The sequence below is a fragment of the Anomalospiza imberbis genome, chromosome 8 (genome assembly GCF_031753505.1).
Source record: "Anomalospiza imberbis isolate Cuckoo-Finch-1a 21T00152 chromosome 8, ASM3175350v1, whole genome shotgun sequence".
NCBI classification, from domain to species: Eukaryota; Metazoa; Chordata; class Aves; order Passeriformes; family Viduidae; genus Anomalospiza; species Anomalospiza imberbis.
In genome coordinates, this window is record NC_089688.1 from 16,265,181 (window position 1) to 16,292,434 (window position 27,254).

The 27,254-nt window shown below is 57.6% G+C and overlaps 2 protein-coding genes across 6 annotated transcripts in view; one reads left to right on the forward strand and one right to left on the reverse strand.

Annotated features, from left to right (window-relative positions):
• Nucleotides 1–1,143: 1,143 nt before the first annotated feature.
• Nucleotides 1,144–10,054, forward strand: NFKB2 (nuclear factor kappa B subunit 2). 4 transcript variants are annotated; one of them, XM_068197475.1, is made up of 23 exons: nt 1,145–2,294; nt 3,350–3,394; nt 3,734–3,812; nt 4,284–4,324; nt 4,426–4,524; nt 4,771–4,922; nt 5,522–5,628; nt 5,777–5,935; nt 6,024–6,128; nt 6,272–6,357; nt 6,483–6,621; nt 6,701–6,820; nt 6,918–7,103; nt 7,261–7,402; nt 7,540–7,654; nt 7,856–8,060; nt 8,151–8,320; nt 8,475–8,577; nt 8,691–8,920; nt 9,114–9,183; nt 9,299–9,471; nt 9,549–9,660; nt 9,757–10,054. In XM_068197475.1, exons 1-23 carry the CDS (start codon nt 2,244–2,246, stop codon nt 9,870–9,872), a joined length of 2,805 nt encoding a protein of 934 aa, XP_068053576.1. In that variant the 5' UTR covers nt 1,145–2,243; the 3' UTR covers nt 9,873–10,054. The 4 variants fall into 4 exon arrangements, with proteins under 4 accessions (XP_068053577.1, XP_068053576.1, XP_068053578.1 ...); XM_068197476.1 differs by lacking the exon at nt 3,350–3,394 and having other exon boundaries at nt 1,144–2,294; XM_068197477.1 differs by lacking the exon at nt 1,145–2,294 and having other exon boundaries at nt 3,362–3,503.
• A 179-nt stretch (nt 10,055–10,233) lies between these two features.
• PSD (pleckstrin and Sec7 domain containing) overlaps nt 10,234–27,254 on the reverse strand; it is a 37,895-nt gene continuing 20,874 nt past the window's right edge. The window contains exons 9-17 of one of the 2 annotated variants that reach the window (XM_068197472.1): nt 26,807–26,865; nt 26,168–26,257; nt 16,579–16,622; nt 15,187–15,365; nt 14,325–14,395; nt 13,589–13,746; nt 13,122–13,266; nt 12,368–12,511; nt 10,234–12,114 (exon numbers count right to left, since the gene is read on the reverse strand). In XM_068197472.1, the coding sequence (XP_068053573.1) occupies nt 11,875–12,114; nt 12,368–12,511; nt 13,122–13,266; nt 13,589–13,746; nt 14,325–14,395; nt 15,187–15,365; nt 16,579–16,622; nt 26,168–26,257; nt 26,807–26,865 (1,130 nt within the window). In that variant the 3' untranslated portion in view covers nt 10,234–11,874. Of the gene's footprint in view, nt 12,115–12,367; nt 12,512–13,121; nt 13,267–13,588; nt 13,747–14,324; nt 14,396–15,186; nt 15,366–16,578; nt 16,623–21,680; nt 22,030–26,167; nt 26,258–26,806; nt 26,866–27,254 lie in introns of those variants that run through there. The other variant, XM_068197474.1, reaches the window with a different exon arrangement.

Sequence of the window (27,254 nt, forward strand, 5' to 3'; positions counted from 1 at the left end):
GGGTGGCTGGGGTTTGCCAAAACCAACTTGATAGCCACAATGGGACTGAAGGCATTTTATGCAGACATGTACAAATGGCTTCAGTGCTCAAAGGCAGGCTGTCAGGAGGAGAAGGCTTAGGAAGCTTTCAGGGAGAGGGGATTTCTCTCTGCCATACTTGCTGGTCAAGGACTTGGTTTCCAGGAAGGGTCTCAGAGCAAAGTCACTGTGAACGCAATATGAGAGAGACAGCAGCCTCTTGGCAGTAGATGTTGGGATTCCAGGGATGGAACAGAGCACAGGATTTGCACAGAAAACAAGGCCAAGTATTTAGGGCAATTGTTTGCAGGTGTTAGCAGACCCAAGGGAAATCAAAATGTGAAGGGAAGAGTATGTTAGAGGAGCAGCCAGCTGAGTGGCTGGAAGATGTCAGCTGTACACCAGTGCAGTTCAGAGCAGAGCTGTACTCATGCTGCCTCCTGCATTTCTGGAGCACCCTTTCCCATGGCTACTAAACACTCCTGCCTCAGATAGGCTGACGTATGTTTCCCTCCTGCCTGCAAGGCATCAGCTCTGCAGGTCAGCCGACTGTCATGGGAGGAAAGAAAATAGTACCTGTATTACTAGGTCACGTTCAAGGAGCTGCAGGCATGGAAGACTGGCTTTAACTCTTGCTGCTTGCCAAAGGCTGGCCCTTAATTGAAGCACTCTGGCTGGCACAGGAAGGCTGTGCCATCTGGCAAGGGTGCTGTGGCAGTGCTGCACTCCAGGGCAGGGAGCTGATGCTGCTCTGGAAAGTGCCTTGCAGCTGGATTGCTGCTCTTTTCCCCCATTCCCAGCAATGCCCAGAGAATCCTTCCTGAACCCTAGGAATGTGTGAAGATGGAGAGGAATTAGCCAAGTGAATGGGGTCTGCAGTTCAAGCCCATGATCCAGGGCAAATGTGTGGGGAAGACAGAGCAGGGGATGCTACTGATGGAGAAAGGAGAGATGTGTTCCCTTCTGGCATGTGTGGGGGATAAAAGCTGCATATGCTACACTTCTAGGGGAAACCCCAAGTCCTGGAGGCCAGAAATGCATGCTGCTTGGCACATGAGGTAGGACTTCACTTTGAGAGCAGGTCTGAGGTTGCCTGAGGTTGCTTTTGTAGGAAAAAGGAAGCAGGTGGTGACACCATCTCTGCTCAGCAAGCAAGGTGGGCTTCCTCCAGCACACACTGCACAAGGGTGCAGGGATATGGCTGGCAACCTCCAGAGAGAGCCAGAGCTGTGTGGGATGGGGAGATGCAGTACGACTCCATGACATTCTTTAGTCATGCTGTTTGCTGCAACAAGTGGAAGTGTCCTGGGCAGCAGTGAGTGTGCTGTGAAAACCCCTCAAGAGGCGATGGAGCTGATGCCACTGGAGAAGGGGAGTTGTGCTATTCAAGGAGTACAGTCTGTTCTCATCCAGCAGCTTCAGGCCTGGACTCCCCCGCCAGGCTCAGTGGGTAGGATAAGTGGCTGTTCCCAGCACACTGAGGAAGGTTGTTTGTCCCTTTGTTCACCTCTCTGGAAGATCTGTGCCCAGCAGATAGGGTGGCTGACTGGTGGTGGCAGACTGAAACTGTCCAGGTGGGATGATCAGTGGGATCCCAACAGCAGGCAGTCTGTGCTGCTTCCCACAGACCAGCAGGGGGTTATGTCCATGTTCCTAGGCCTTCGGAAGCCCCTGCAGAATGACAGGAGGAAGGTCCCCACCTCATTTTGCAGTGCTGGATCCCTCCCTTCATATTCCTTGCACCCTCCCCTGCATTTGCAAGTCCCACAGACCCCACATCCCAGGCTGCACAGTTGCCTGAGATGCATCTCCTTGCGTAGGTGGCAGACCAACCAGAAAGAACCTCAGGCTTGAGGTCACAGGACAGTCCCTTTGGAAGACTTGAGTGGCTGAAAAATCACTTTGATAAGGCTCTGTTCAGCTTCTGAAGAATATGAGTCACGCACGGATTGAACAATCCCCTTCCTTCCCCTCTTCTCCCACACACTCAAAATCCCCTGAGTGGGACCTGCAGCAACCACTGATTCAGAAATTCATGATATGAGGACACTGTGGAGTAAGATACGGGATTTCTTTTTCTTTTCATTGGTTAGTGAGAAGAAATGCGGAGCGTGCCTGTAGGCTCTTCCCTGATCCTGCCCCTTTGCTAAAAGTCGCCGGTGGTTTTCTGTGGTCAGGCAGACCTGACCCCAGCAGAACTCCTGTCTGTGGTACTGGCAGTCCCTATGGCGATGCTGGGGCTGAACGGGTTGCTGAGACCAACCTCTTCCTCCCCGGTGAGTAGGAGGGTGTGAGCGTTGTGGGCCCCTGCTGCTGGCAGTGCCTTGCTGCGGTCGGCGGGAAGTATCCAGTGCTGAGTGCTGGGGCGGTGGGAGATGCTTCCACAGGGAGCTCTGGGGCTGCCGCTTCCACTCTGAAGCCAGTGGGAAGGAGGCAACGGGAGCGCGGATAGCGAGTGCCTCTCTCTGGCCACCTCCGCGGGTAGGATGCAGGGGCTGCTGCGTAAGTTGAAAGTGGGGAGAGAAAAAGCACCCTTTTGGGTGCCTGGCAAGGGGCTGCTGACTCTGCAAAGTCCTGGAGAGATTCCCTTGTCCAGAGGGGAGCCAATGGGCTTGGGGACAGCACTTTGGGGCGACTCCTGTTTGAGTCCATAGGGGCTTGGAGACGACATCCCGGTGCGGGAGACACATCCCTGTGCAGGATGAGATGATCTGGGTAGGGATCTTGGGGGACCCAGGGGTTTCTGCGGGGGTTTACGGCGCGGGCGGGTGGTTTCAGCCGTGCTGCACTGCAGGTCTTGCTGGGGAAGGGCTCATGGCAGCGCAGCGGGGACTGGCACCCGTAGCGGGACAGGCGGCCGGGGACGGTGTGGGGCAAATCCCTCCGTGCTCTCGAGGGGAAAATACGGCACATCTGGCGCCCCGAAGCTGCCAGGCAGCGCCCGGGCGAGAACGGCCGGGGGAGGCGGGCGGGAGCGCTCCGGGATTTCCAGCCCGCCCGGGGCTCCGAGTCCAAAATTCCCAGGCGAGGAGGGGACAGCCCGTCCCGTTGCCCTGAGCGGCCGCCGGCGGGCGCAGGAGCAGCCGGGCCGAGCAGAGCCCTGGGCCGAGCAGGGCCCCGCTCCGAGCCGTGCCGGGCCGACCTTCGCCTTCCGTGTCCCCCGTCCCGTGCCCCGGGCCGGGCCGGGCCGTGCCCCGGCCGCGGCGGGGCGGGGCGGGGCGGTGACGCGCGGTCCCGTCATTTCCCGGCTCGGCGGGGTTTCTAGGGACTTTCCGGAGCGGCGGTGCCTTCCTGCAGCCCCGCTCCCCGCTCAACCCCCCTCTCCCCGCAGGCCGGCGGCCGGCCCCGCGCCGACATGGACGAGCAGTTCCAGCCCGTGAGTGCGGCACGGATCGGATCGGATCGGCCCGGGGGGCTGTCGCTGCCTGGTCCCGGCCCCGGAGCTGGGCAGGGGGCAGTGCCCGACCCCACGGGTGGGGTGGGAGGTGGGGGTGTCCGTGCCTGCTTCCGGGATGGGAGGTGGGAGGGTCTGTGTCAGCCTCCAGGGTGGGCACTCAGGGGTCTGCACCTGCCCACCTCTCTTCCCGGGGAGGGACAGGGATCTGTGCCTGCCCCGATGGGATTCTGTACCAGACTGCCATCACTCGCCCAGGGTAGTTGGGGGATTCCAGCCCCAACACACTCAATCACACTCACCTTCCCTCCCATCACCTAGTGCCTGGATGGGATTGACTATGATGACTTCAGTTTTGGCTCCCACATGATGGAGCAGAAGGAGCCCCTGATGGAGACAGGTAAGGGTCCCTCTGGCTGTACCCTTCCAGGGGTCCCCAGCTGCAGTGGAGTTTCCCAGCAGGTTGACTCATGTCTTTTAGTTGCCAGAAGCACCACAGGCTTTGTCCTTACTGGTCCCACTGTGGACTGACTGGAAATCCCTGCCCCATGCCACCAGGATGGGGCTTGTTCCATCTGTCCCTACTACTCAGTCAGCCAGGGACTGCCAGGTTAGGCTGTGACCTCCTGGGAGTCCCTGTTTCCCAAGTAGCAGAGCATCCTCTGGCCCTCTCCTCCTCTTCCTGCTACTCTGACTGCTGTTCTCAGCTGGGCTATGACAGCACAGGGTTTGGGGGCTCTGAGGACCCCCGTGAGACAGACAGGCGTCACAACACCTTCAGTGCTGTCCCTGTATCTCCAGCATCCTTAGTGAGAACATGCACTTTGTTATCCCATGTTTCTCATTGGTACCTCTCCTTTCTGTCCTCCAGTGGAAGGTCCCTACCTTGTCATTATTGAGCAGCCAAAGCAGGTAAGGATGTCACCCAGGTAAAGACAGGTGTAACTGTCACCTTTGCTCTCGTGGCATCAGGCTTTGGCCACCCTTGGCTGACACGCTCTTTGCCTCCACAGCGGGGTTTCCGATTTCGGTATGGCTGCGAGGGCCCTTCCCATGGGGGGCTGCCAGGAGCATCCAGTGAGAAGGGGCGCAAGACCTATCCCACTGTCAAGGTGAGCACTGTCATGGGAAGGGGATGGAGCAGTGTCCTCAGCCAGCAGTGCATGAGCATCAGGAGGGAGCCCTGAAGGAAGAACAGGAAATTTATAATAAGCTCTTGTGTATCTCCTGGTGCTGGAGGGATGAGAGAGCTGCGGCAGGAGGGGTGATGGCCATGGGGAGGGATAACAGGGATTTGTAGAGAATCCTTCAGGCTCCTGGCTTATTGTTCCTGACCCCCGTCTCCTTCTTCCCTGCAGATCTGTAACTACACAGGGATGGCCAGGATTGAGGTAGACCTGGTGACGCACAGTGACCCTCCCCGTGTACATGCCCACAGCCTAGTGGGCAAGCAGTGCAACGAGGCTGGCAACTGTGTCACGATCGTGGGACCCAAGGACATGACGGCTCAGTATGTGCAAGGAGGACCCAGGGTGGTCCTATGTGAGGTGGCTGTGGGTGCTGCCTGCAGCTTTTGAGATGGGGAGAAGATAGGGGTTAGTGCACTCTGGAGCTGGATTTGCTAGATGAGGTCAGGCGTGTTTAGTTCATTGTTACAACTCTGTCCCCATAGCATTTTGCCTGTCTCTGGGTTTTGACATATGCAGCTTATTTTGAGCTTCTGTCTTTGAGGTTGCAGCTCCCCAGCTTTGCAGATGACTTTTTAAGTCAGCCTGAGTCACAGAGTTATTCTGCCACTGCTGCAGTTGCTCTTACATATCCATCCCTAGTTCAACTCAGTACCATTTGCATCACTGTGGCCTTCAATCCTCCTGGTCTTGCCTTTGACAGTCCTCTGGACTTGTCACCTGTGGGAGCCCAGAGTTTCTGGGGCTCCTTTTCTCTCCTCTGTGGTTGCTCCTCTTCTGCCACACACACACTGATTCCCTGCTGCCTGAGTGCCACCGCTCTGTGCTCAGGATTATCCCAGCTGCAGGAGTAAATGCCCCTTTGGGCTTGCTGCTCCTGGCCTTGATGCTCCCAGATCGCAGCAGGTTCCCTTTTCTCCAGGTTCAGCAACCTGGGTGTGCTCCATGTCACCAAGAAGAATATGATGGAGATCATGAAGGAAAAGCTGAAGCAGCAGAAGATGCGCAACAGGAGCCGTCTGCTGACGGGTGAGGGCAGCCTGGGGACTCAGTGGGCCATGGCACTGTGGGCTGACAGCTGGGGGCTGGGCTTAGCATGCAGCTGGGATGGGTAGGAAGGGGGCCTGGAGCACTGTCCCCCCGTACAGCCTGACAGTTTGTTCCCCTGCCCTGGCAGAACTGGAACTGCGTGAGATCGAGCTGGAGGCAAAGGAGCTGAAGAAGGTGATGGACCTGAGCATTGTGCGGTTGCGCTTCACCGCCTACCTCCGTGACAGCAGTGGGAACTTCACGCTGGCTCTCCAGCCTGTCATCTCGGACCCCATCCATGACAGCAGTGAGTGTGGGGCCAGTCCAGGAAAGGGATGGGACAGGAGGTGGTAAAGACTTCTGCACAGTGACTCCCAACACCTCTTGATCTGCAGAGTCCCCCGGAGCTTCCAACCTGAAGATCTCACGGATGGATAAGACAGCAGGCTCCGTACGGGGAGGAGATGAAGTTTACTTGCTTTGTGATAAAGTTCAGAAAGGTAAAGCCATTCTCTCCAGATGAAACCTTCTGGAGGGGCTGTAGCAGCAAAGACCCAGGGCCCTTGGGTGGTCAGGGGTCTTTGTCCTTGGAGCCTGTTTGGGGCAAGAGGACAGGTGGTGCCAGTGCCACTTCTCTCCCCAGATGACATTGAGGTGCGTTTCTACGAGGATGATGAGAATGGCTGGCAGGCCTTTGGGGACTTTTCTCCTACAGATGTGCACAAGCAGGTACAGGGGAGGTGGGGAGTGTCCTGCTCTGCTTCAAGGGAGATGAATGCCTTGTGGGGTGAAGCAGCCCTGTCCCCAGCTTCAGGGATGAGCAGAACCTCATGTCCATCATGTCCTACCCACAGTATGCCATTGTCTTCCGCACACCGCCCTACCACAAGCCCAAGATCGACCGTCCAGTCACCGTCTTCCTGCAGCTGAAGCGGAAGCGAGGAGGCGACGTGAGTGACTCCAAGCAGTTCACCTACTACCCCGTGGTGGAAGGTGAGCACCACCCAGGCAGGCTGGCATGTCCCCTGCTGTTGGGGCTGCCTCTCACCCTGCTGCCCTTCTCTCCCCACAGATAAGGAAGAAGTGGAGAGGAAGCGCAAGAAAGTCCTGCCTCAGTTTCCTCAGCACTTTGGCGGTGGCTCGCACATGGGGGGGGCCGGCGGGGGGGCCGGGGGCTTTGGCTCTGGAGGAGGTGAGTGGCGATGCCTCTTCCTCCTCCTCTCTCAGATGGCTGAGGTCTGGCCCTGGGGTCTCCCTTCTGCTCACCCATCCTCCGCCCTGCCCCACAGGTGGGAACCTCAGCTTCCCATACTCCTCTGGGCTGACCTACAACAGCATCTACTCGCCTGGCCCCCACCCAGTGGGGAGCTACCAGGGGGGTGTGCAGATGAAGGGCCCCGAGGCAGAGGGGCCTGGGAGCGACAGGCAGGCACCTGCAGGAGAGAGCACATACTGCAAGGAGCTGCAGAAGCACGGTAGGAGGAGCTGAGCTTGAGGGAGGGCTGGGGCACAATGCGCAGGAGAGGAGGCATGGACTGGGGACCTTTTGGGGTTGTGTGCTGCTCTCCACACCTGGTGGATGCAGAAGGGTGGATGCTGCTCCTGGAGGTGACATCCTGCTTTGCCCCCCAGCCCAGCTGTGCCAGCTGTGGATGCTGGCATTAGCCCGTCGCAATGCCCATGCCCTGCTCGACTACTCGGTCACCGCCGACCCCCGCATGCTGCTGGCAGTCCAGAGGCACCTGGCCGCGTCACAGGATGAGAACGGAGACACGTGAGCACACGAGGGGTTTGAAGGGAGAGCATGGTGGTCTTCTTGTCTGTCAGAGCCATTATGGGGGCTCTGAGGGCAGCAGGGAGTACCTGGAGAAGCATGGAGCTGAGCTAGGGGCCATCCCACTCTCTCTACAGGCCTTTGCACCTCGCTATTATCCATGAACAGACAGCTGTGATCAAGCAGCTGATCGACATAATTGTTAGCATCCCCAGCCAGCAGATCATCAACATCTCCAATAACCTGCAACAGGTACATGCTTTTCAGAGCAGCCACTTCTCCTCTACCTGGGAGTAGTTCCTCACTCCTATTTTCCAACCCTGGGGGCTCCTGTAGCTGCTCCTGCTGAGGGGAGGCTGCAGATCTGAACAAGTTGCAGCTACTGGAGAGAATGGTGGTACAGAACTTTGCTCCTCGTGTGAGCGCTGCTGAGGATGTGCTGCTGTTGTGCAGACGCCGCTGCATCTGGCAGTCATCACCAAGCAGCCCCAAGTAGTCCAGCTCCTGCTGCAAGCCCGTGCCGACCCAACCTTGCTGGATCGCTATGGCAATTCCCTGCTGCACCTGGCACTCCAGGCTGGCGATGAGATGCTGAGGACGCTGCTGGCTCACCTGGGCTCAGATGCCCCCTATCTGCTCCACCTGCCCAATTTCCATGGTGAGTGTGGCTCAGGGGCAATGGGCAGGACCTCAGTGGTGCCATCATGGGCTTGGCCAGAAGGCTGCTGAGCCTGTCCCCATCTTGCAGGCCTCCTGCCTGTGCATTTGGCTGTGAAGGCAAAGAGTTTGGCTTGCCTGGACCTGCTGGTCAGGACGGGAGCAGATGTGAATGCAGTGGAGAGGCAAAGTGGAAGGACCCCACTGCACCTGGCTGTGGAGATGGAGAACCTGAACATGGCCACCCACCTGGTGAAGAAGGTATGGAGCTGCTGGTGTAGTGGTGGCTGTGGGACAGGGATGGGGTGCAGCCTCCTGCAGGCTCCTGGCAGAAGTGGGGGCTCCACTGAGGCCTTGGGGTTTAGGAGGAGCAGTGCTCAGGCAGCCCATCCTCATGGTCTCACACCTTTCTTAGCTGGGAGCAGACATCAACAGCCGGACTTTCGACGGGAACACCCCCCTGCACTTGGCTGCTGGCCTGGGCTCCCCCACCCTCACCAAACTGCTCCTTAAAGCTGGTAAGGCACTGCTCTTCCTCCTTCCCTCCCCATAGCTCTGGCTGCCTGTGCTGGCTGGTGCCAGGCACAAGGTCAGACCCGTGGGCCTGGCTCATGCCACCCTTTCCCGACAGGGGCAGATGTTTTGTGTGAGAATGACGAGCCCATGAGCCTGTCCTCGTCAGAGGCCAGTAGCGACACAGACACTGACCCTGAGGAGCAGGAGCTGGCCATGGATCTGGGGGAGCCAGCCCTGGCTGCAGAGCACAGCACCAGCTCCAAGCTCTCTACACAGGGGCACTGGCAGGCAGGGCACAGGCAGCGCCGCTGCCACACGTCCCTGGACCTGACTCGGAGCCAGAAGGTGCGTGGCGCAGCGGGACAAACTCACTGGGAAAGTTTCTGTGCAGGCCATGGCATGGATGGGGCAGAGTTCCAGGAGATGGTCCTGCGAGGATGCCTGTGCTCCTCTGTGTCCTGCAGAGATCCAAGGTGTGAGGAGGCAGTGGGGGATCTAGGCAGTGCTTTGGAAGATTGACATTCATGTCTGTCTGCAGGTGCGGGAGATCCTGCTGCAGGCCTCCCAGCAGGGGCCCGAGGCACACCTGCCCACTGCCCCCCAGCCAGGTGAGCGGCCCCTCCCCCCCACCCCCTCAACTCAGAAGCACCACACCTAGGCAGGGTAACACCCTCCCAGCAGCAAGGATGGGCAGCCTGTGATGGGGGCACCTCTTTCACACAGGAAAGGTCCTGTCACTGGACAATGAGGCACTGCAGGGGCTGGAGCAGCTGCTGAATCAGGACTGCAGTGGGTCAGACTGGATCGAGCTGGCCAAGCGCCTGGGGCTGTGCAGCCTCGTGGAGACCTACAAGGACACGCCCTCGCCCAGTGTCAGCCTCCTGCGCAGTTATGAGGTCAGTGCGTGGTTGGGGTGCCTCTGTCCCCTCTGCCTGTCTGGCCATCAGCCCTACTCAGTGTCCTTTCTCTGCAGCTGGCAGGTGGCAGCCTGGGGGGACTGCTGGAGGCACTGGACTCCATGGGGCTCCACAATGCCGTGAGGATGCTCCACAAAACCGAGGCACTGGAGAAGCTGCAAAGCACAGGTACGGAGAGTGAGGGCTGGGGCTGGTGGGCAGGGAGTGTCTCTGCTGCCTCTCCCATTGCCCCGTCACTGAGAGCACCTGGGGATTGCTTTGCAGAGCTGAAGGAAGACAGTGCCTACGGCAGTGAGTCGGTGGAGGAGGAGCAGGCGTCCACACTAGCCCTGAAGCCGCGGGGTGAGCTGCCCCCCAGCCAGCAGCCACAGGTGCACTGAGGAGCCAGCCAGCAGCCCTTGTGACCACACAGGGAGCTGCACTGCCCTCTGCCTTACCCACACAAGTGCCTTCTGGACTTAGGGTCCGGCTGCCTGGACTCAGGGGGATGGGATGCAGCTGGCTCCTGCCCGTCTCTGCTCTTATTTAATGGTTCCTCTTCTGAATAAAAGGACACGGGTTCTATTAGTCTTTGCCCTCCCTCTCTCCAGCCCCAGCAGTGAGCTGGGCACTAACCCCCCTGAACCCTGCCTGGGTCTGGAAGACTGGCAGCAAGGAGACAGCTGCCAGCCCCTCCTCAGCATCCCTGGGTGCTGGGGCTGTCCCCAGCCATGGGGAAGAAACCACAGTGCACCCAAGAAATGAAGAGCGAGTTTTACTTCAGTAACTGAGAGAAGAAGCTGTACAAAGGTTTTTTTTTTTCCCCACCACCCCCCAAGCCACCTGGGGCAAGGGTGGATTTTTTTTCTTTTTTTTTTTTTTTTTTTTGCAATAGACTTAAAAGAGCAGAATAAAAAGTTTTGACACATTCGCCAAGTCAGTGCTGAAACCAGCCAGGTCCCAGGCAGCTGAGAACTGCGTGTATGCCAGCCCCTGGTCACAGCCCTTCACTGTGCCTGGACCCCTTTTTGGACAGTGCTGCAACCGTGCTCCATCACTTGCACCTTGCTCTAGTCAAGCATCCTTCAGCCCCCTCTGGAGTAGTGAGGGCTGCCCCAGCCTACCCCTCACCTTGGCAAGGAGGGAGCCTGTTGGTGAGGAAGGGGCTGCACCAGTGCTGCTGCAGCATGAGGACTGCAGCACTACAGACCAGGCTTTGCTGGTAGCCTCTGAGGCCCCAGACATGCATTGGAAAAGAGATGGGAAGAAAAGCTGGCTCCAGCCTTTACTGGACCCATAGGGCAGGGGGACCCCCATATCAACCCTCGCTCCAGGGGTCACCACTCCACACTGCCGCCCACCATGCCCTGGGTACGATGCTCACACCCAAGTTGCTGCCAGTCCAAGCTGCCAGCAGTGGGGGGTGGGAAATGGGGGTCATGAAGCACCAGTGCACCAGCCTCCCATGCAGCCACATGTGCAGCAATGGGTGCTGCCATCTCAAGGCTGCCTCCTTGGTACTGGCAGCCACAGGGCTATCTCCCCAAGGAGTTGCTGGTGCTGAAGTGGAGCTGGGGAGCAGGCAGCAGCAGTACACACAGTAGCCCACACTCAGCTTGCTGTAGAGTGGGGGTGTGGGGAGCTGGATCACCCCCTGAGTCCTTTTAAAAACCTCTTTCCCCCAGAGTGCCTACAAGCTATGGCTGGGTTTGTGGTTTTGTTTTTTTTTTTCTTAAACAGTTCCCAAAAAGCATCAAAAGTAGCCCAAAAAAAACCTTCCTGGTAGTCAGCTTGATCTGGTACTAAAAAGTGCAAAACTGTATCACAAAAACTGTTCAAAAGTTGTAAGAAAGCAGGGAGGGTGCAGAGGTGACTGAGGTGGCAGGGAAGGGACCAGGTGCTGTTGCCCTGGCTTCCCTGGCCACCAGCCCTAGGAGAGGGGACAGTCTAGGGCTGGCCCCCTCCCATCTACCCCCATGGCACGATGGAGCTGGAGAAGCGGCCGCTGGCTTTGTTTTGCTGCATTTGTCTTTTTTTTTTTTTTTTTTTTAAGCCATTGAAGAATTGAGCCCAGCGGGTAGGTTTCAGTTGCTCCCTCTCCCCAGGGCAGCAAGAGTAGGTCCTGCAGCCAAGTGCAGAACAAGGAGGGGTAGGAACAAGTCTGATGGGGCCAGGCAGCTCCTGCAGGCAAGCACTGGGGACTGTCCTGCTCTGCCACTGTCTCCGGTGGAGGGGCCATGGCCCTGCATGGCTGGTGCTGGCGGCTGCAGAAGGGCTGTCACCCCCTCCAGCCTGTGCCGCAGACAGACGGACACATGCAGGGTCTCGGCAGGCACACGGCCTCCACCCCCGTGCCAGGGGAACGGGAACAGAGCTGCGGTGCAGGCAGCTGAGACCCCACACTTACGACTTCTGGGGGTGGCCAGGGGCCTGGCGGCCAGTGCGCTCTGAGACGTTGCGCTTCACCTTGGTGGTCGTGCTGGAGGGCTCTGCGTTGAGTGAGGGGCTGGAGTGGGACTTTTTCAGGCCATCGTCCTCCCCACCCGCTGTGTCAAAGAGGGTGGACTCAAATGCTGCCAGGTCCTCAGAGCCAGCCTTCAGCTTGGCCCGCAGCAGCATGGCATAGGTGCCATAACGGGATTTCTGAGGAGCACAGTGCAGCAGAGAGAGAGGTTGGCAAGCTGGGTACTGTCCTATGACCAGCATCCCTGCAGGGGGGGATGCTCATGGTCCCTCCAACCCAGCCAGCATCCCGGGGCAGAGGAATGCTCATGGTCCTAGACCACGGCAGTGGCAGTGTAATTCAGCTTATGGGATGGGTTGGTCCCATCGCTGAGGATGGCCAAACAGGTAGGGGCAGAGGGCCTGAGGGCAGAGGGGGACATCTCCAGCTCACCTCAAATTCCAGGTACTCTTCCTTCTGCTTTAGCTCCTCATACTCCTTGCCTTTCACCTTCTTCTCAGGCAGTGAGGAACGATGCTCCAGCAGCTCTGCTGACATTGTCTTGAACTTGGTCTCATGGTTCTTCACTTGCTCCTCCTGGGGAAGGGTGGCACCATGTCAGTGCTCTGCTCTGTCCCCCTGGTAGTGCGAGATGGCCAGGGACAGAACTGGTTTTTCTCCTTCTAGGAGCAGCCATGACCTCAGCCTCTGCTGCTGGGTTGTTTTTTTTCTATTTTAATAGCAGGCAAAATCACAGGCTCTTGGGGGCAATCTGCTCTTACCTCATAGAGGGGGCTGACTGCAGTCTTAAAGGAGAATTTAATCCCTCTAAAACTAGGCTGGTGTGTTTTTTTTTTAATCCTTTCTGCTCTATGAATAACTGCCCTGGTATGCATGAGCACCAGCTAATCCCCCCAGTCAGTTGCCTTTCAAAGTCCCTGGCAGGACCTTGCAGGCCATGATGTGGGACCACTTTCTCCTCCATGGTCTGACCATCACCTGACTCCAGCCCCACTGCCAGGAACAAGACTTCACTGTCTACCCCCAGTCTCAGTACCCCTCTTCTCCGTTTCCCCCTTGGCCCTTCACCTCACTGGGAAGGCAGCTGGGCACATGGCACCACACAGATCCCTCCACAGGGGAACGTGCCACTGGCAGATCCGGGGGTTTGTCCCAGGCTCACCATTGCCCCCACACTGTGGCCCACCTGAGACAGCCTGGTGCAGGAGCTGGGCAGCAGCGGGCGGCTGAACTTCTTCTGGGAGCCGATAGCTGCGGGGAAGGGGGGCGCAGAGAACATGGCTGCCACCACATTGATGCGTGTGATCCACGAGTGCATCTGTTCGGGGTTCCTGAGAAAAAAGGCCAAAATACAGATGGGCTATCTTTGTCAAAGACAAAGGGTTCTGCTCTGCAGACAAGGTCTGAGTGCCCCAGGCCTGGCCCTGGCCAGCCATGGCACCTGGACTCTACCCGCAGCTAACCTGAGCCCAGCAGGGTAGGAAAAAGAGGAGCTGGGCAAAGCTCAGCACTGACACCAGGTCCCTCTCCTTCCAGAAAGGGCCAGGACAAGGGAGAACAAGGTGGCCCTAAGCTCCATCCCACCCTAGACTCAAGTCAGGGGAGCTCCTGTGCCCCAGTGTGGGGCCCAGCCAGGGATCCTGAAGGACTCACTGTGCTTGGAAGAGGAAGACCCTCCAGTCAGCTGTCCTGAGGTAGAAGACGTTGGGTCGCTTGCTGTAGTCAGATGCCCGTGTGGCAAGTGAATGGTGGATGCTAATAGCATTCTTCAGTTCCTCTTCTGCCAGTGCCTTCCCTGGCTTATACTCCTCCTGCAAATCATGGGGTGTTTCAGAGCCAGCTTAGGGATGCACCCCACCATGAGTCAGCTCTATGAGGTTTCAGGAACTGCAGACTAGTGCTGGCTGCGGCAGGGCTTGGAAATCACCCGTCACCAGACAGCTGTGGACTCTGCTTCCAGCTCATGCTACACCCCTGGAAAGAGGCTGCACAACCCAGGCACATTGGCTTGGCAACAGTGCAGGGGGCTGTTCCCCACTGCCCCCAGTTGTCTGTGTGCATGCCAACAGGGAACTGGATGTGCAGCCCAACCCTCCACTCAGGAGAAAGACCCTGGTGCCCCTCTCTTCCCAGCCAAGCCCCCTGCACCTAGTGCTCTCAGTTAGCAATGCCTTTCAGTGCCCAAGCTGTACCCAAGCACCCTGAAAACAGGGATGCCACCAGGTCCCCAAGCAACAGCTCATGTATGCAGGGTGCTGAGTCTGCTTAGGTGAGGCTTTGCAATGCTGTTGTGCTGCAGGTCCTCTCTCACTGCTGTGGAGACTGCTGTCTCTCTGGACTGGGGACAATGCTCCTCCCTGGTGTGGATGTGGGTGGCCTTGCTGCCTACCTTCTGCAGGTAGAGAATCATTCCCTTCAGGATGGCGTGGAAGGGCTTCCAGCCGCGCTTCCCTCGGGGTGCTGCCAGGGAGGAGAGAGCAGCTCAGACATCAGTGTCAGAATTGAGCGGGGGGGGAAAAGCCACCCCCCACCCTCTTCCAGCCAGTCCTGCCACGACGCACGTCACCCCACCCCCGGGACAGGCAGCACGCCAGGACTGTCCCTGCGCACCTGAGCCCGTGCAGGCCGTGTGGCTGGCAGATGGTGCTGCTGGCAGGGGGGCCGCTGCTGCCTCCAGGGGCCAGCGCTGTGCTGCGCTCCCCCTGTGCCCCCCCTGTGCTCCCTGCCTTGCTGCTTGTGCTCGGCTTCACCACTGCCTCTGTGCTGGGGCACTGGGACAAGGCAGTGCTGCCTGCCAGGTAATGCTGGCTTTGAAGGGCAGCTGCATCTAATCACATCTAGGCAGCATTAGATGGCCAGGGCTTAGGAGGGATTTTATGGGGAATACGGTGAACGTGCCTGGCAGTGCCCAACCAGCTGCAGCCCGCTGTGTGCCTTGTCTATCACACCACAGGACCCTTCCCTTCATCCACACAATCCTGTGGCAGGGTTGCAACCCTCAGAGACCCCACCCCAGCACCCTGCCTGCCCCTTTCCCAGTGCTGTGGGCAGGGAGAGGCTTTCCAGCTCCTCAGCCTGAGGACTGAATTATGCCTGGCACAGCCAGACAGACAAGGCACTGATGCTGGAGGCTGGCATAAAGCTGCAGATGGACATCACATAGTGACTCCTGCCCTGCTTCCCATTTGGTTCTGGAGTTCACTGGTGCCCTCTTGCCCCAAGTGCCCCTCACAGACTCCCCAGGCACCTACTTTTCTTGCAGTCGGGATCAGCGTGGATCTTGCGGACTAACAGCCCGTGCTTGTAAGTGGCAATGCTGGCGTCCTGGGAAAAGTCCAGAAAGGGGTTACTGCAGCTGCTGATGCGCTTGATGGACTTTGGGTTGGGATCTGCCAGCTCCGAGAGGGACTTTCTCAGCTCCTCTTCATCTCTGCCAATCAGATTTGGGTGGAGAATGAGTTTGTTTCCTTTCTGGGGACAGCAAATACCAAGTTCCCCACTGGCCGGTGCCACTTTTAGGCCTGTCTTCTGAAAGGAAAGCCAGGAGCAGCAGGCCAGGATGGCAATCTTCCATCAGCACTGGTGAGCATCCCAAACCTAGCCATGCCTATGCCCCCCTGTCTCTCTAGACAGCTGAGGTGCTGCCTGATCCCTTGAAAGATAAGGCACTGGGCTTTTGCTGCTGATTCAGAGTGGGACTCCTGCCTGCCCCAGGGAATGAGAAGCCTTTTTTTGGGCAGGAGTGCAACAGATACCAGCCAGGCTGATGAGTCAGGAGTGATGGGGGAGCAGTACCCCAAGGCTTGGCACTACCACAGCTCACCAGCCCATGGCATACAGGCTCACCGGTCTTCAGCTGGTAGGAAGGATGGTATAGAATGGACTGCCCCCACAAGGAGAGACCCAGGCTCTGGCCCCACATTTTAAGGGTGGCAGCCAGACCACAGGGTCCAGAGCCAGAGGCGAAGGGGTGCAGGGAAGGTCTTGGGCAGTACCATCCAGGAGCAGGAAGAGGTGTGGGCAGGGTGTAGGTAGCCCGCTCCCACTGGGTCACAGCCCCTCACTATGGGCAGGTTGCACCGGTGCCGCTTCCCCCATCCACAGGAAGATGTGGGAGCCCAGAGCTGCTGCCCCCCCACTCCCTCAGCCACTTGCTGCTAATTAAACCCCTCAGCATCTGCCGGCGTCTCCATGGCAGCGGTCGAGTGCATCGCTCAGCGCTGGGTAGCACCAGGCTGATTAATCCCTGCAGCGCAGGCGCTGCTGCTCCTGCTGCTGGAGATGGCAGCTGTGGGCGAGGGTGCAGGCACCCTGTGGGGCCCTGGCACAGCCACAGCACCTCCAGAGCCTGTCTATTCCCACCCTGGGCACAGCCACCAAGGCACAAACCCAGGCCGAAGCTGTGAGAAGCCAACCTCAGGTGGCTTTCCCCCGGCACGCTGGAGAAGGGGCCCCATGGCAGTGAGGGCAGCCAGGGGTACATTGTCTGCACCCCACACGAGCCCATCCCAAGCTCCCTCTCCTTCCCTCATCCTCACAGGGGCACCTGCCTTGCAGCATCGTGGTTTGTGCAGCCTCTGGGGCTAGGTGGATTGCCTGCCCACCCAGCGCCATGCAGCAGCATCCCCCGCAGGGGTACTTACATGGCCCACTGCAGCTTCTCATTCTTGATGGAGCCGTACAGCGCCTGCACAGAGAAGAGTGGGGGGTCAGCAGGACAGCGGTGCCAGGCTGGGGGTCTGCTCCGGGGGACAGAGGAGGCACGCCAGACTGGCTCAGGTACTCCTGAGGCTAAGGTAACCCCATGTCAGTTTGTTCCAGTCCAGCTCTGTCCTGGCTAGGCTAGCCAGCTGACCTCAGTTTAAGGTTACAGACACATCGTCTTGGGGACCACGGGATCTGCAAACCCCCCCACACCCCAAAGAAATACTGGGGATAGCCTTGGCATTTTGCCCTCTCCTACCCTTTGTCTCTACCTGCCCGTGACAGTGCCACCGTGTTAGAAGCATAATGGTGAGGCATACCTAACATTTCCAAGTGCTTGGGAGAGCTGTTTCTCCCTATTCCAAAGTGTTCCAGGCTGGTAAAAATGACAGTCTTCAGGAGGCCTGAACTCAAGGAGAACAAGCTTTTGAGACAGACTTCTTTGGTGCATGCCTTCACCCTGCTCAGTGGGACCTTAGCCTGCTCCAGGGCCTCCAGAAGCTCCATGCCACAAGACACCACAGCCAACAACTTCACAGCAGTCAGCCACTCACCCTGGGCTGGCAGAGACCAGCTCATGGCAGCACCCAGCACTCCCCAGCAATGCATTGCTCCCACAGGAGCACACTTTGTGAGAGACTTCAGCACTGCTGGCCTGCGCTGGCATGCTGTCCTTTATGAAGCCCTCAGAGGACCTTGTCCTCTTGGCTGGTCAAGGCAGGAGCTTGGAGTGGCTGTGGCCTGTCTCCACCCCCTCCTCAGCACCTCCAAACACTTCTCCCTTCTTGGAGACCCAAACAACACCCATCTGAGCAAGGCAAGGTCTGCTGCCTGTATTTCTGCACAGGAACAAGCTAAGCCTGCCTGCAGCAGGATACTCCAGGGCCCCACTCCCAAGCGTTTGTCCAGTTTGAGCTGGGTGCAAGCCAGCAGTGCTCAGCACAGCTCTGCAGTCAGGGAGGCTCCAGAGAGGGTTTCAATACAGTGCTCACAGAGGGCTTCAGAGCAAGATCTAGAAGGCATCCTCCTTGAAGGAAAATAATTGAGTCTTGCACAGGCTGTTCATGCAGCTGTCAACATCCATCACTGGGCCGGAGACTGCTGCTGAGAAATCTTGCTGGTGGCTGAGAAAGTACAGCTGGAGGCGTGCAGGAGCCCGGGAATGCTGGCCAGCAGACAGGCCCCAGCGGTGTCTGGGGAAGGGACATCCATCACTCCCAAGAGGTGCAGCAGCCAAGATGGAGCGGGAACCCAGCTCCTTCCACACTTCCCATCAGGGAAATGCTGGCATAGCACCAGCTTGTTTCTCAGAGGAGGAAAGGATTGTCTCAATCTAGCAGGCAGAAAGTAGGGTTCAGTTCTCTCCTGGGAAGACAGGAGACCTATAAAGAGGTAATGGCCTCAGAGCCTGAGAGATTTAATCCCAGACCCATTCATACAGTCCCAGTGCCAGAGGGGGAGGATGCTAACTTGTGAGCAGGAGGTACCCACCAGTGGGCTGGCAGCAAGGCAGCCAGAGGAGCAAAGAGACTTAGTGAAGAATCTGGGAGGGAAAAAGCAATCCAAAGCCCTGCAGAACATAATCTGGGAGCAGAGCAGGGGGATAAGCAGGATCTCAGAGCAATGTAGATGATAAGGAGTCACTATGGGAAACAGAAGGGAAGGGATCTTAGTGCCAGGGATGCAGCTGAAAAATACTGAGAATCAACAGACACAAAAAGGAGACTAAAAAAAATGGCATAGAGTAGTGGGCACTGGAAACAGCAGAAAAGCACCTCAGAAAGAGTGGGCAGAATGGCACACGTGGCTTGGCTTCCATCTGGCTCATTGGTGATACACAGAAGTGTCAACTCCCTGCCCCAAGGAAGGAAGATCTGAGCCAGCTGAGCAGAGATTTTGGAGGGCTGGAGTCCTCTCCAGCCCTGTGCAGGGCTTGCAGGAGGTTTGCTGCTAAATGATGAGTGAATGAGCCAATAGAAGAAGATGCTAGAGGAGTAATTTGGGAAGGCGCAGTTCTGGATAACAGCCTGGCAGAGTACTGTGTTACAAAAACCTGGGCCCTGGGACTCCGGCTCAATACTTCAAAGGCTGAACTGCCTTATGGCTTCAAAAGGATCCAGCTGCCCTGCTACAAGCCCCAAGAGCATCCCACCAAGCCCATTACCAGCAGGGGCTGTTCAACACTCCTGTGCAAGGGGACAGTGGGAGACAAACAGGAAAACTGTGCGATTGAGAAGGCAACACAAAGCTTTACATAGACACTTAAAACCCACCAAAATTCTGCTTGGCTAAACACCAGCCCAAACCAAAACTAATCTCAGGTACAAAGCTGGTGGACTTGGCCCAAGTCCTAGTTGAGGAGATGCATTCCAGCCACAAAGCCCACCCTGCTGTTCTGGTCCTGTAGCAGAGCCACTGCCTGTCAGTCCACAAAATTCTGGTGCACAGATTGTTTCTGCTGGGGAAGTGCAGGTGACGCAGGTTCCTGAAGCCTAACTCACAGCCACGTCAGCAGAGACCAGAGGCACCAGATTCATCGCTCAGCAGGTCCCTCTCTCTAGACTCTCTTTGCTCCCTGGATTCATTTCCCCTGGGCCAAAAGTACAGCAACCCTTGGCATCTCTGAGCTTGCAAGTACAACCCAAGAGAAAGCTGGGCACTGGCCACATGCCAGCCACTATGGATGATGACCCCAAGCACAGTTGGGGTTTTTTGCCATCGCTGGGTTATGAGCTCACTGTTGCAGCATGCCAGGCCAATCAGCTAGCTCTGCCCTAGACATGCGCAATGCTAAAGAGACCTAGGAATGTCTCTAGGGGATTTCTAACTGAATCAACATCTTTCTTTGGTGCTTTCCCTCCCAAAAGCAGGCTGAGAGGCTGTCCGTGTGTCCTGCTCTACCAAACATCTCAAGGACAGTGGAGGGGCTGCACTGGCAAGAGGCAGGTGGCTCTGATGTTCTCGCCCAGCCATGCTGGGGACAGCCTATGTAAGCAGGGTAGGGAGAAGACACCCACCTTCAGCTTCTCAGCTCAGATCAGACCAGAGGCAAGGTCCAGTGATGGTCTGTGGAGCTGAGCAACAAGCTGGCCTGAACACAGCTTTGGCATGGGATTGCACTGAGGGCTGTAGCTCAGCACTCAAGTAACATATGAAGGTTGAGGCAGGAATTTCAGCATCCGGATGAAGGTTTTAACCCTTTCTGGAGTGCTTCTTTTATGCATCATAACTCTTATGGATACATCCCCTTTCCAGTCTGCTAGTTCCTCTACTAAACACAATGCTCAGCTCTCCATGCAGCAAGGTGCACATCAAGGCTCCCCTTCCTCTTTGTCAGCCCTGTGACCAGCCATGGGTTCATGACATTCAAGACAGACTTCACAGCCACCAAGCACCCTCCCTGTCATTCTACCTCTCTCGCTGATTGACAGCATTTAAATATGAAAGCTCAATTGCTGGCTGTCCCCAACTTTTTCTTAGCAAAATATCTTTGCTACACCCAGCCACAAAGCTCTGTGAGGTCCTCCAGGCATGCAGACATCTCAGCTGCACTCATCCGAACAGTAGGGTCAGATCAAGGCTGTATGTCAGATGGAACTGTACCTGTGTTGGGTCCCTAATTCACTTTGGCAGGTCCCACCCCCTCTGCTCCCCCCTCCCCATCCCGCACCTCCTGCACCTCCACAGCATGCACAACCCATGCTCAAGAGCAACTCATCACCTGGCACATACCAGCCCTACTGCATACACTGTCATCTCCCCCCTCCCCTTTGCTGCACAGGGGCTCCTGTGTGCACACAGAGCAGACTGACTTGGGGACAGACGTTTTTTCCCGTAGAAGGGACTGTCACGGGGACAATGTCCTGTGCATCACTTCCACCCTGCTGCAGTCATGGGTGGCAGCAGGTGACAGCTACCTATCCCAGCCCCACACTTTTGACTCAGTAACATTGTAAGCTGCATCAGCCTCTTTCAAAATATTCTAGCCACTCCTTGCCCAGGCAACTATCATCCCCAGGACAGCAGACCCTTCCCAGAGCAGCCCCACGGCGCGGGAAGCAGCGACCGAGCATCTCCCAACTGCATGTTTCCATCCGAGTGCGTCACAACTTAATGCTGCCCCCAGACCGTACTGCGCTATGACAGCACCGCGGCTCGGCACGGCCCCGATGGCCCCGCCGGGCTGGTTTTGTCCACGGGGGCAGCCCAAGTAGCTTGGGGTAACCCTGACTGCTCTGCCCCAGCCTGCCTGCGAGGAGGGGGCTGATAAGCGTTCTTCTCCCGCTACTACACCCGAGGCAGGCACCCGACCGAAGCACGGCGCGCCCAGAGACAGCCTGTTCGCTTCTTCCCACCTAGGACCGATGCGCACCAGCCTAACACCTCCAAAAAGCTTAACGATGACGGCTCACAGCGAGCAAGCTCCTGGCAGTAAAAAGCCCTTTTTTGTCCAGCCACTTCTTCCTCTCAAACTCTGCTCGGCTGGGAGCCGGGGCTGCGGCGTTACCCCTCCGCGTTGCCTTGCGGCTCTCCCTGACGCTCAGGTGGGCGCCAGTCTGCCCGGGCTGGGCTGGCCAGGGCACGGCGCAGAGCAGCCCTTGGCAGAGAGCCCGCAGAGCCTGTCACTTATGCTAAGCCGTAGGGCAGGTCCCAGCGGTACGGCTCTGTCCTGGATTCCTCTCGCAGCGATGTTTTCGAGCAAGCACTGCTGCCAGACCACTGTAAGCGGCGCAATGTCACCCAGGTCTTGCCGCGCTCCCGCCACTCCCGTGATCGGGGTGGGATGGCGGGGGTGGGGGGAGAAATCCAGGCTTAGGGACGGGGACCCTCGGACGGAGGGGGCACGGTGGAGACCCGGCTCCGCAGAAAGCAGACAGGAGATGGGGCATGGTGGCTCGCTACATCCGTACCAGGGCTGAGGCGCTTGCAGCGGGCGGGGCGGCGACTGTCCGGGCATGTTCACCCGCCCATGTCCCCGCCGGGGCGCAGGGCGCTGCACATCCCCCCGCGGCGCTCCCCGCTCCCCCGATCCGCCGCTTACCGGCTTCTTCTTACGGCGGCTCTGGATGCGGCTGACCACCAGGTCGGTGTAGAGCACCGGCTTGAGGGTGCGGGAGCGCTGGGGCCAGCCGTAGCAGAAGGTTTCCACGCCGCGGTAGTTGCGCCCGTAGCGCACCGAGCACATGGAGCGGGACCGCATGCGCCCCGCGCTGCTGTTGATGCTGTTGACGCCGATCATCCTGCCGGCGGCGGCGGGGGGGCGGCGGGGCGCCCGGCGCGGAGCCCGGCGGCCCTGCCCTGCCCTGCCGTGCCCTGCCCTGCCTGCCGCGGCCGCGCTGCCGCCGCCGCCTGTTGAAGCGGGGCCGGGCCGGGCCGGGCTCGGCGGCGGCTCCCGACAGAGGCGGGGCTGCCCCGCCCCGCCCGCCGCAGCCAATGGCGACCCGCGGCGCCCGGCCGGGCTGAGCCGCGCCGAGGGGCCGGCGGTGGGCATCCCACCTGGTGGGACAGTGTCCCTAGCGGTGATGCCACACGAGTTGCCCGAGCTGCCTCCGGTGCACCACCTCGCCGTCCCTGCCTCCTTTCTGAGGAGAGTGGGAGCAGGTGGCTGTACCTTCCTGGGGGGCCGCGGTGGTGACATCTCCCGAGTTTCAGGGGCTAGGTGGCACCTCCACTCTGTTCCAGCTGGGCAGGCTTCAGAGCTGCTGCTTCAGCTCGGCCCACACCAGGGACCTACAAAGCCTTTAGGAGATGGGCCCAGTGGAGATGTGCTCAGACTTTCCATCTTCAGTGCTCACCCCACACTTAAGCCTCTTGCCTGTCCCTCCCAGGTCAGGCCAGAAACATCAGGAGCTACAGGCACCCAGCTGGCTAAGGGCAGGACAAAGATGCTTCAGGCAGTTGCTCCTGTGAAGAAGCAAAGAGCTGGGCATCCTTGCAGAAAGCACAAGGATCGATACGTAATTTAGTTAGGCTTGACTGAGCAGGAGATGCAGCCAGTGGAGAGGGGGAAATTTTCCACTCTGTCCTAACTGTTTGGCATAGTGATCATTTTGACACAACTTGTGAGGGAGCGAGCATGGATGTCTGGCACGTCAGACAGTACTGGGCTGCCCCTGAGGCCTGGGGGAGCCAGGGGAGCCAGGGGCAGGGCAGCCTATTGTTCCCAGGGGAAACAGGCAAAAAAAAAAAAAAAAAAAAACAAAAAAAACCTAGCCCAGGGGATTAGACTGAGCAAGCGTTCCTGTGATTATAGCTCAGAGGTGGGAGCCAGGGCTTTCTTCCCACATTGCTAATCACTTACCCAGCACTCTGAGCGTCTGAGCCCTGCTGTTGTGCCTCCAAGCTGGAAGGTGGGGGCCCATCCTACCTTCCTCCCCCGAGGACCCGACTGCATTGTCAGGCTTAATTCATTAACATTTGTGACGTACTCTGGTCTCCTAGGCTGGCAGGCAGCACTGATTTGGCTCACTCCTGCAATTGCTAAGCAGTGCTGGTGAGAAATGGGGTCCAATTTGGCCCTACTGTTGTTTCTGCCAGTCAGTAAAGCACAAGGTTAAGCTAAAAGAGTAAGGAAGATGGGGATGAGCTAAGGCTCCACAAAGTGATCAATCACATAAAGGTCAAATCCACATCTGAAATGTAACAGACAATCAGCAATGGTCAGTGAAATCCCAGGGGGCCTGGGCTGGAATCACACTGTCAAAAGAAAAGCAGTATCTCAAGAGCTAACCAAAATATCACCATCTCCAGGATGTCCGGCTTCCCCCTCCCTCCTTGTTGCATGGGCAGCTGCTGTCATATGGCCACAGGAGTTCAGGCCCAAGACTGCAGATGTGGGCATCTTCAGGCACAGCATTATATGGGTTCTTATATCCCTGGCATGGTTCCATGACTGATCAGGGGGACATCTCAGCTGGAGAGCTGGGCAGCCCTGCCTGCAGAGTATAGTTCTCCAGGGGAGCTTTCAGAGACAGAGGAAAGGGTTTCCAGCAGCATGCTGGTAAGGCAGCACTGCCTTAGTTCCAGCAGCAGTGCTGTGAAGGGCATAGTGAGGCACTGGTGGTGAGGGGGATGTGATGCTCAGCTGTGAAAGCTCTTCAAGTGTTTTCATTGCTGCTGCATAAAAATGGGACTGTTTACACGTATTATCTAGTAGCAGATAAAGTTCTCATCTGACTCAAGCTGCCACATGCTCTCAGGCATCATGCTGTGCTTATCTTGGGACTCCCTGCAGCCAGAGACAAGGGGAGTGCTCTGGCTCCCTGTGGGTCTATTCCTGATGCTGTTCTCAGAGTCACAGGGGATGGTGGCCTTGTGCTCCTGCAGCCACCTAGGTCCTGCTCTGCTGCCCCAGTTCCCTGGTAGTGAGTGCTTTGGGTGAGAGCCACCTCCAGCCCTCCAGCTCTGAAGTCCATGGGGTAGCAGCCTGTGCTATCTACCCAGGCAGGCTTGGAAGAGCCCCCAGGACCTTTCTTCTGTGGTGCTGGAGCTTCCCAAGACCTGGCCTACAGCTTTGGGAAGCTCCTGTGAAGCCCGCCTTCCCCTCCTCTTACCCTTAGGAAATGCATGTGCTCCTGGAATGCTAAAATTAGCCAGCCAGCTGTGCAGCACACTTGCACAGGAGCCTCAGTCCCCAGGCACAGCCTGCCAGCCAGGTCTGCCAAGGAGGAAGCATCCTGCTTGGGGTAACAGTGCTAATGCAGGCTGACACAGGGAGGGCAGCAGGAGAGCCTTTCCCCATTTGCCCTTGAGCCTGTGCAGGGACCACAAAGCATCAAGCAGCCAAAAGTGGTGGGCAGAAGGGAAAGAGTGTCTTCTCTGGATGAGCTGGCTAAGGCTGCCCAAGATTCCCTTGTCAGTTCTTCTCCCAGCACCAGCCAACAGCACTTTCTCCATCTCACCTTCCCCAGAAATCTACTCCACCTTGCACAGGCAGGGGGTTTCCAAAGTGGAGTGGTGCTTCAGGCACTTCAGAAGAGCTGCAGCCTGCCCTTCCTGAGGTTCCTCACACTGTCTTTCACTCCCCCTCCCCAGCATGGCTCCGGTACAGAGGCGGCTGAAAAGCGGCAGTGGGAAGCACCGCAGCTGCAGAGGGAGCAGGCCATTTTTAGCAGAGCAGCCTCCCAGCTGCTGGGCTGCTGGCAGAGCTGTGCAGGGCTGTGCTGCAGCACTGCAGCCTTCCTCCACTTCCTTACACCCAGCAAAGGTCTTGGCCCCTGCCTGTGAGAGAAAGCCTGTAGCTTCATGGCACTTCCTTGCTGTCCTATTTCCCTCCCTGTCTGGGATCTGATGTGGTAACTTCATCTCATGTGCTTGAACTGCTGGTGTTCTGAGGGGCTGAGTTTAACAGGGCAATGCTTCAAGTGTGGGCACCCAACCACAGGGCAGTGAGGGATGCAAAGGGGGCACACCAAGAAGTCTGTGGAGCTCAGATACTCCAAGGTGTAGCAGCACTGAAGGGCCAGAGCTCACATTTCATAGATTTCCATACATTTCATAGGTTTCCATCCATTTTTTGTGCTTAAAGCCTTTTCTGGAGCTGGGTTTAAAATTAGAGGAGAATTTTTCCCAAGTAACTTCTTTTACTGGCAAAGTGTGGGCTGAGAGGGAGGACAGCCCTATTGAGAACTGCTGGTAACCCTTTAATGATGGGGTGAGCGACACAACCAGGAATAGACCCACAAAGGCTGAAAAGGGAGCTCAGCTTTTCATCCTCTGTTGCCTTTTTTCATCAACCACCTCCCCCCCCCGTGGCTCCAGCACCCTGTGGGAACCCATCTTCCACATCACGAGTATTGGCCAACTGCAGCGCTTCACCGACAGCAGCAGTTTCTGCCCAGCAGACCCCATGGGAGCTAAGCCTATTCCCAGGGTCTGAGACAGGGAGACAGCAGCTCAGAAAATCCTCCTGATAGCAGGCAATGCCAGGGAAGCGCAGCAGTCCAAGGCCAGAGGTGCTTGCTGAACACTGCTCTCTCTGACCAAACCCCTCTAGGAACTGGGTCAGGCAGGGAGAAGGCAGGAGTCCCCCAGTCCCATCAGTGTGGTGAGTTCCCAGCTCTGAGGTTTTAACTTCCAGCCCACTCTCCCCATCGTGATGCCTTGCTCATGTCACCTCTACCACCAGAGATGGCTCCAGTCCCAGGGCCTGGCCAAAGTTTTGGGTCCCAGTGCTTCAGGGAGTCAGAAAGGGCTGAGTACCACAGGACTGATGCCAGGAAGCCTCTGGCTGCAGCTGGGCAAACCAGCCCTAGTAAGCTGCCCCATGTGTGCTCCCTTGCCTGCAACACAGGCACAGCAAGAGGAATGAGGGAATCAGAACCCCAGGCTAAGCTCCAGTGTCCTGCTGGGGGAATGGAGCAGCCCATGTTCCCCTCAGCAAGGCAGGAGCACAACTGCAGGTTCAGGGATCATCACTGTTCTTGCATGTAAATGCATCTTGCATTCATAGCATCTCATGTGATCCAGCCCAAAGCTCTCACTTCTGCTCCTGCTGCTTGGCCAGCCATGGAGAACAACCAAATTTACCTTGAGCAGCTCCTTGGGGAAGTCAGTGCCTCCATTGAGTCCCTCCAAGTTGCCAATGAAGTCGGAGCAGGACATTCTCTTCCCAATGTTCTGGGGGAGTCAGGGGCAGAGAAACATCAGGATTACCTTTGGGACAGAGGTCATTGCTGGCTGAAGCAGGTCCCACAGCCCACAAACAAACACGCCAACTCTGCAGAGGGGTGAGGGACCATCCAGGTCTCTGGAAGGCTGCTTGCAGGTACAGGGAAGCTGCTGGCTTTGCAGACACTCCAGGAGTTTTAAGTAGCCTCCTTTTTCAAAATTGTGTGCTCCCTGCTCCCAAGGGTGGCTGTTTTTGGAGTCTTATTCCCACCTTCTTTTCCTGTTCAGTTTTCTTTTCTCTCCTCATTCCACCTCTACATCTTTCAGCTCAGCAAGTCTCCTTCAAAGCCCCACTCTCTCCTTCATTAGCCCCCCCTCTGATTTAGCCTTTCTCGCCTCTCCTCACCAAACACATTAAGGGTGACAAGCTCTTACGGGCCCAGGGTCCCATGCCTCCTGCTCGTGTGGCACTGTCCTCACTCTTCCCTGAGCACCTACAGTTTCAGGGTGGTGAGGTCAGACAGGGGACAGACTGGAGCAATGGCAGTGGTAACTTACATGTCCATGCAGATCTGTGTTTAGCAGCATCAGGGCGCACGTGAGGGTGTGGGCTCCATCTGCAGCACAAGCAGAGGAAAGGAATTAGAGCCCCCAGCCCAGCCCTGCAGCTGGTGCTCCAGTGCCTCACCATCTTAGGAAGGCTATGGGGTCTCTGAGCCCCCAGTACAGCACTGAGCCCCCTCCTCCCACCCTGGACACAAGGGGACACAGCAGTCACTGCAGTGCTGACAGCCTGCAGGTAAGTAGGCTGGTTCCAAACCTGAGCATACAAATTCCCTTCCAAGCCTGCTGCCCCTATAGCTAGGCAGTGATGCTGTAGCTAATCCTGCAGAGCTCCTAGCATGGCAAGGTAGGACTGACACAGCGTCTGCCAGCCAGGCAGCCCAAACCTCACCAGTCCCAGAGCCAGCCCAGAGCAGACCCAGAAGCAGACTCATTCTGTGTG

Bases quoted from the DNA above. Each gene is read 5' to 3' on its own strand.
- NFKB2 (XM_068197475.1), top strand. From the start codon at position 2,244: ATGGCGATGCTGGGGCTGAACGGGTTGCTGAGACCAACCTCTTCCTCC. The intron at 4,325-4,425 runs GTAAGGATGTCA...TTGCCTCCACAG, and splicing joins TTATTGAGCAGCCAAAGCAG to CGGGGTTTCCGATTTCGGTA. The intron at 4,525-4,770 runs GTGAGCACTGTC...TCTTCCCTGCAG, and splicing joins AGACCTATCCCACTGTCAAG to ATCTGTAACTACACAGGGAT.